The following is a 7,839-nucleotide window of genomic DNA, read 5'->3' on the forward strand; positions in this document are numbered from 1 at the left end:
AATAGCCAATCTAAATCTACCCTCATTCAGTCATCACTCCCTGTCCTATCACAACAGGTCCTGTCAGAAGGTTCCTCTCCAGCTCTCTTGCCAGCTCCTTTTAGGTACTGGAAGGCTGCCATAAGATACCCAGAGCCTCTTCTTCTCCAGGCTGAAAATCCCCAGCCCCCTCAGCGTGTCTCCATAGATGTGCTCCAGCCTTCTGAGCATCTTTGTGGCCCTCCTTTGGGCTCAGTCCAACGGATCCATGCCTTTCCTGTGCTGAGGACCCCAGAGCTGGCTGCAGCAATGCAGTTGGGGTGTCACAAGAGCAGAGTAGGTTAGAATTCAACCTTCTCGACCTTCTTTTGGTACAGTCCAGGGTAGAGTTGGCTTCCTGGGCTGCAAGCGCAGCTCAGAAATAATGCAACTCCAGAACACATTATTCCTACACACTTGTATTCAGTAGCATAATGTTCTCCTCTGGAAGGACAAACACCCTGAAGGCAACTGAGGACATGAGTGGAATAATCATCCTCTTCAGGACTTCTGGTACCTCTTCATGAATTCTAAGTACCTCTTGCCTTCACGGCTTACAAAAAGGCACATGGTTACCACAAGCAATTGCTTCACTGCCATTTAAGCAGCTTAAGGGTGACCATGAAGACAAAGCCCCACTGGACATCTCCAAACCTTGCCTTAAGTTGTGTCTCAGCTACTAGCCCAGGAACCCAACAGACTGCTACCTTCCAAATATCTTCAACAGAGCAACTTCTTGAAGCACTTGATGTAAATCAGCACTGCTCTCAAAAAAAAACCCAACCTATTTGTCCCCACATCATGGCCAGGAAGCAGCTTTTTGTGTAGTCCTAACTTTCAGCTGCACCAGGTGGCAGAGCTGGTGATACAGAGAAGGCAGGGTTGCACAGCAAAGAGGAGGAAGGCCTGGACCACCTCTGGTGTCAGCAGCCCACCTCAGAACAATTTAAGCTGATATCTATGGATATGAACGGGCAGAGCAGCCTCCGCTTGCCAGTAACAACTGCTTCGGACAGGCCAGGAGAGCCTTTGCAAACGCCCTGGGCAGAGCATGCAGCCCTTGGGAGATGCTGAATTCACCAGGAAGTTTCGTTACCTGTTCGTGGTGGCCATCAACCTAAAGGGGCTGTCATCCACACCATCTAATAAATGGATTTCTGTTTCTTAGGACAGGCTGTCACAGCTTTTTCAGGCGCTTGCTTTTCCACAAGCCTACATAAACAGCCTATAGTATGGCAATAACTTACGTGGCCAAGAGGTGCAAAAGGTAAGAAATTCCAGCCTTGCGTGATGGTTTCCTCCTTCTAGGGAATACAGCCCAAAATTGTGTCAGAAGTGACAAGATCCACATATGTAGGGATCAGACCCTCTCAGTGAAGTCTTCTGATGAAGGAAATAAGCACTGGAGAAGTCAGTGAGCCAGGTTCCTGTCTGCACTGTTGTGACGTGAGCACTTTCTGTCTGCTGCTTCATGTTCTATACATGGTGGCCTCTTTCCTGCTGCTGGACTGACAAGAGTTTTGCCTGGCCAGACCTTTAAACACAGAGGTAAAGGGTGACAGAACAAAGATTCTGTCAAAGACCAGTGCAAACCAGCTGTCAATTTCAGGATGGAGAGACAGCTAAGGATGCTACACTTTATTGATCAGTGCTAATAAAAATAAGAACTGCATAAATATAGGAAAAGTTCAAACAGCTGAGAGCAGGTAGCAATCAGCACACTATGATGGATAGAACTGACCAAGCATAGGCAGCTCTGCCAAGGGTCTCCAGCTCCAGTCAATGTCAATAAGGAAACAAGAATGTTTAGATATATCACTTGTGTCCTTTAGGGTCAGAAATTCAAGGCAGGAATTCCAAACTTGCAAATACAAAATGCCTGGCCTCCAGAAACAGCCACAGTGTCCCTGTTAATACAGGGGCTTTTGCTGCACCACCTTCCCTTGTATGCACACTGGCAGGATACAGTGGAACATGCTCTGGGATGTTCCTCTGCTGGGCCAGGTTTACCAAGGCTCTAAATAAAAGTCAGTCCAGCTCTTGCAGCAAGTCACACTGGCAAGGCAGTGGGCATATTCCAGCAGCTCTCACATTCCCTGTGCAATCGCCCTTATAAATTAGCACATGCTCACAAAGCCTCAACCTCCTTTATCAACGTACAGGCTAAAGCCTGCATTTCAGTGAGCTAGAAGTAGCTACCCTCATTTTTATTTGAACCCAGGATGTGAAAAAGAAGACCCAAGGTCCAGAGCCTTCAGGGCACATGGGGGTAAAAGCAGCAGAAGTACGAGGCCCACTCTTCAAGAGCCCTGCCCTTCTCAAGTGCTGGAGGACATCACCCCATTCCCTCTGCACACCCTGGCATCTCAGATCCCTGCGGGACACGAGGGACAGATGGCTGTGTGCTCCAGGCTATCCCAAGTGTCCCTCTTCTCTTAAGATAAGCAGGCTCCAGCTCCAGCATCTTCACCCATCTGAAGCACCGACAAGTAGCCCTGTGTACTTCGAACTCCACAAAGGGTAACAGTAATTCATTTTGGAGCAGCTTCTGAAGGACAAGAAGCAGGGCTGTGAGGTGCAGCAGTAAAGCAAAGTAATGACCAAGTACCAAGGAGAGGGGGAAAAAAATTAGTGCTGTTTATTGCAATGTAATTTGTGTGATTTGGGTATTTGGGAAAAGGATAAATGACACATATGGAAAACCATGTACTTCTCCTTAGCCTGTTCTTGACTATCTGACAGAAGAGGTCCCTTTGTGTACTTTGGTATCAACTGTCTTAATGCTTTCAAAGAAAAAAAAAGATCCTGCCATTCTTTTCCTTCAAAATGTGAGCTGCTGCAGGCCAGGCCACCTCATTAGCAGTAAAAGCAGTGTCTCTTTTTCACCACAGTGCCCTTGTTAATCTCAGATGTCAGCATTCTCTTGGGATTCCTTGCTACATTCCTCAGTATTTGTCACTGCTTATTTTTTAAACCAACTAAAAAAAACCCGGACATTATGAAATTTTCTAAGGGAAGATTATGTCAGTAATTTTGGTTTTTGCATTATATAGCAAATGTCCTGTGTTTCCATCACTACATACATAATATACATTAATTTTAAAAGGCCAAACTACTCACAATCCGAGTGACTCCTACTGATCTTTTTAAAATGGACAGCAAATGTATTGAACCAGTGCATTTTGTGAATTCAGAGCTCTGCCTGCAGTGTCTACAAAGATGACGAGTGATAGACTGGGACTACGGGGAAGGATTGAGATTTGTTTCCATGGGAGATTTAAAATAGCTCATGCATCTGTGCAGCAGCACTTTTCTGCTAGTGAAACATGAAATTGTGGGACTTTGGAAACAATGTACTTGCACACAACTCAAACACGGGAAAAAGACAAGTAGCAACAGAAAATCCAAATGGACATAAATTTCAGTGTGTGAAAAAGACCATTTTATTCAGCACGGGATTAAAAAAACCCCAAACACATAATAATATTTAACAAGGTCTGAAGATATCTCACCTCCTAGGTCAGGACACACTATTTTTTTAGATCAAAGAGGAGAATTGCACGTCTCTCATCCTTGTTATATTTCATTGCTAAGACAGAAAAGGTCCTAAATTGAACCTGCTCTGTAATTCACTACTTAGCAGGGAGAGCCTTGTTTTCTTGCAGCAAAATGTATTTTTATAGTATCCTGGAGAACTGTACCTCGGTCCTAAGTCACTTGGCACTATTTGCCTTTTCTCATCCTTACTGCAGGTAGAGTGACACACCGAAGGGGTCACTTCCAGCATGTCCAAGTGATTTAGCACCGGCTTACCCCGGCCGAACCCGCTGGGGTTGTGCCTGACGCTCTCCGCACGGCCTCACAGAGGCCATTTTCCAGAGCACTTTTCAATCACTTCTTCCTCCACCTCCCGTTTTCCCGCGGCCACGCGGGGACTTTTCACCCAGCCGCAAAAATCATCTTTTCCTTCGTCCCGTTCCAGCACCCTGGGATGCTCCCCCTGACAATCAGCACTCCCCCATCTGCGGCGGGGAATACACATCCCCACATCCTTCAGGCTGGCCGCGGTCTGCGAGCAATCCCAAAACCTCCTTTTCCCGCTAAGCGCTACGCACTGAGCGCGTTTGCATCTCCCAGCCCCGCTGTTTCTCGTTCAGCATTTAACGGCTCGGCCCGACCGCGGCAGGGCCTCTTTGGCGGGACCTACGGCTCCCGGGATCCCGGAGCGTGGCGCTGCGGCGTGTTCCCGGCGGGATCGGCGCTCATTCCCGGGCCCGTGCGGATCCCGCCGGGGCCGCCCTCAGCCCCGCCCGGCCCAGGCGCGCGCCCGCGGCGGGGCGCGGGCGGGCGGCGCGAGGCGGGGGCGGGGCGAGCGCCGGAGCCCCGCCCCGCCCCCCCCCGGCCGCGTGCCCGCGCGCGCGCCCCCCGCGCCGTGACCCATTTCGCCGAACAAAGGATTTGCGCTGGAATCTCGCTCGGCGCCGGGACCTAAAATGGCGCCGGCGCGCCCGCCCCCGCCCTTTCCGCGGGCGCCATAGAGACGGGGCGGGCGGAGCGGCCTCCCCTCGCCGCCGCTCTGTAGGCGGGCGCAGCCGCGACTCGTTGGTGCGGGCGGGAAGGCGCTGCCGCGGCATGGCGGGCGAGGGCGACTCTGAGCCGGGGAAGGTAACGGAGGGCGGAGGGGGGGCGGCGAGGGGCGAGAAGGAGAACGAGGAGGAGGATGAGGAGGAGCTGCGCGGCACGCGGCTGGGGACACGGGAGGTCACTGCGGAGCGGCAGTGACCGTCCCGACACCGCCCCGCCCCGCCGTGGAAATAGCTGGGGAACAATACACGGAAACCCACGGCAGCACCGAGGCTCTGCAGGGCCAGGTGGGTGGGGCGGGGTTTGCTTGTGTTCCCCCGGGCCCCTCCCTGGGACTTTCTCTTGGTGGGAGAAACGCCGTGGTGACTCTGGAGGGTTCGTGAGGCCCGTGGTCGGCAGTGGTCAAAGACACAGCAAATAATGCCCAGCGCGGCAACAGGTGAGACGCTATTTTAAAAGGATGCATCACGCTGAGTGGATGTAGCGGGGTCACCTTCTTAGCCAGCAACATATCGAGTGACTTCTTCCACATGAGAGCACTTGAAATTACTCATTAGGAGATACGACCAACAGATCTCATCCTTTGTACACAGGGACAGCTGATGGCTGTCCCTAGGGAACGTGGATGAAACTGACGATGGGGATTTCCATGATTGCCGTCCCCATTACCACAGTGACAAAATGACTGGTGTCACAGAGCTGTCAGCCTACCACAAGCAGTTGCTTACTGTAGTACTTCAATATCTGCTTTAACCGAACAGAATACCTTCACAACAAAATAAAACAATCACCTTTGATGGGTTTTGGTACAGTTGCTCGCATGATTCTTCGTGCTCTAATGGTTTAAGCGCAATAGAACAAAATGTGTTCTCACACCGTCCCTGACCAAAGGATCGATAGCAGAACAATGTGCAGGTGTTACTGGGGGGCAGCTGCCCTGATGCTGACCCGTGTGCCCAGTCCCTGCCTAGGCATAGGGTTAGGTCATAAATTAGTGGTTTATAAGTGTTATTTTTCAGTATTCAGTATAAGGTTCGGTACTACATTCTCATTCTCCAGTAACTTTTTTCCAGCACATTTGCTGTTTCAGTACTAAAATTACATGGCGTGACCTAACTGCATACTTGATTGTAACCTTCCTTGTTTGTTGTGATGTAACAAACATCCTGGATTCTTAAGGGTCTTCTTCCTTCCTTTCTTGGGGAATGTAAAGGTAAAAAATGAAGTAGTTATTTTTTAATATTCAGTAGAAAGGATGGATCAACAGTTTTGTGCAAAATTACATCATGCAAATTAATTGTTAACTCTTCTAAAAACATCCCTGATATATCTGTACCTCTTCACTTTTGGTCAGCTACAACCCTGGAGGCAGTAAGTTCTCAACTGGTTATACTTGACTACTAAGATAGCAGGTCAGTTTTACAGTGGAGTTGGCATCATAGGCTTCTACAGCAGTGATTTTTTTAAATTTATAGTTGTTTTGTTGTTGTTGTTTTGTTTTACAGTCCTTTAAACTCCTGGGATTTCTCGATGTTAAAAATGTCCCATGTTCACGAGAGTCAGTGCTCTATGGCTCCCTGGGGTCTTTAGTTATGGGTCTTGGACATTTTTTAGCAACTAGTAAGTACTTATTCCTTTTGGGTTTTATGTATTTATTTGCAAGAAAAAAACCACTTCTGTTTGCTACAAGTCATTTTCTCTAACTTTTCATAAGATTTTTTGTTTGTTTGTTTGTTTTCTTTCAGGTAGAGTTAGAAGATCTTGTGACGTTGCAGTTGGTGGCTTTATTTGCACAATGTTAGGATACTGGTATGTAAAATGCTTCTGTGATTTTGACAGGCCTGTGTTGGCTGAATTGTACAACATGATCCCTGTGTTTCAGTTTTCAGAAACAGTGTTTTGTGTTGGTTTTGGAACTACCTTAAAAAACCTGCCTAGCAAATCCTCCTCTTCCTTCTCCCCAAAATACTTGTCTTCTTTAAAGGGAAGCATTTCAATGTGTTTAAATGTTTATGTTTGTATATATATATTTAAATACTTCCTATTGTTTCTTAAATCCTGAGCAGTCAACTCCCCCACTTATATCCGTTTTTCTTAATTCTTTTCTCCGTTGCATACCCCATCTTTGTGTCCTAATTCCAAGGGCTGCATGCTGAATTTTACTAGCATTATCACATGTAGTTGCAACTTTTTAGCTGCCTGAATGGCTCTGGTTTGATACTGCCGCTCATATAAAGCAGGGAATCGTGTTTTCTTTTTTTTTTTTCTGCCCTCCTAGGTTTTACTGCAGGTACAACTTGGCCCAGCAAAGGATCCGGCAAAGAATGCTTAAAGAGGGGATGAAAAACAGAGTTTTATTTGAAGGCAGTTATCTTGATCCAGAAAGGGAACAAACTGGCAGTGAAAGAAGTGATTCATAGGTTGCTCTGGAGGAGTTGTGGTTTAATACATCTTTGGGAAAAGGTGGTCCAAAAACAAAGTCAGTCTACGCTGCAAGCCTGTGAGGCGTCTGAAACTGGTAAATCATGGTTTTCCTAGCAAATCTGAGCAGGAAATTCATAGTGAATCTGTTAAGTCTGTACAAGCCTTGCTTTGTTTCATGTGACTGCACACATTTGGAATGACGTCCTGTTAAACATCTGGGAGCTGATGTGTTCTCTTGCAGGGTCTCAGACGATTAATGACAGTGATTTGGGACTGCTTTAACATCCATTATAAACAGAGCGTGGTTTGTTTTAGCAAAGTTGTAATTTCATCTCATTTTAATACGGGAAAATATTTCCATCACCTGTTGAATAAATGTGTCCTTCAGTGCTATTATTAACCTTGCTGTTTGTAAAACAGGGATATTTAAACAGTGGGAGAAGGCTTTGCTTGTACAAGATGGGTGATATCAGCAGCTTTTGTAAGATTTTGGTTGCAGCATAACCAGATAACTTAGACACACTGTGAAGCTGAAGGATTTCCATCTTTGTTCTGTCTGTTTGAAACTATGAATAAAATCACACTTCAGAGCAGTCTAAACTCTGTAGGTAAATAATTTTTTACTTCATTAGAAGTCTTGCTACATAAGACACTCCCCTGTTTGTGGAATAATGACATTATTTGTAAGTAGCAATGTTTGCTCTTCCTTTCATTTTTTTTCTTTAGAGGCATGTTCTACTTAACTATTTCACTATACATTTTTCAGTTAAAAGAAATATTACATAATTTCAAGGAAACCCTCTTATTTGGAAA

The 7,839-nt window shown here is 46.8% G+C and overlaps 1 protein-coding gene across 1 annotated transcript; it reads left to right on the top strand.

Moving 5' to 3' along the window:
• The first annotated feature begins 4,528 nt into the window (after window positions 1-4,528).
• Window positions 4,529-7,626, top strand: LOC120750176 (cytochrome c oxidase assembly protein COX20, mitochondrial). Its single transcript, XM_040058487.1, has 4 exons — window positions 4,529-4,683; window positions 6,108-6,222; window positions 6,348-6,411; window positions 6,881-7,626. The coding sequence occupies exons 1-4, from the start codon at window positions 4,651-4,653 to the stop codon at window positions 7,020-7,022; spliced, it is 354 nt and encodes a 117-aa protein (XP_039914421.1). The 5' UTR covers window positions 4,529-4,650; the 3' UTR covers window positions 7,023-7,626.
• The last annotated feature ends 213 nt before the right edge of the window (window positions 7,627-7,839 follow it).

Source organism: Hirundo rustica, chromosome 3 (assembly GCF_015227805.2).
Source record: "Hirundo rustica isolate bHirRus1 chromosome 3, bHirRus1.pri.v3, whole genome shotgun sequence".
Taxonomy (NCBI): domain Eukaryota; kingdom Metazoa; phylum Chordata; class Aves; order Passeriformes; family Hirundinidae; genus Hirundo; species Hirundo rustica.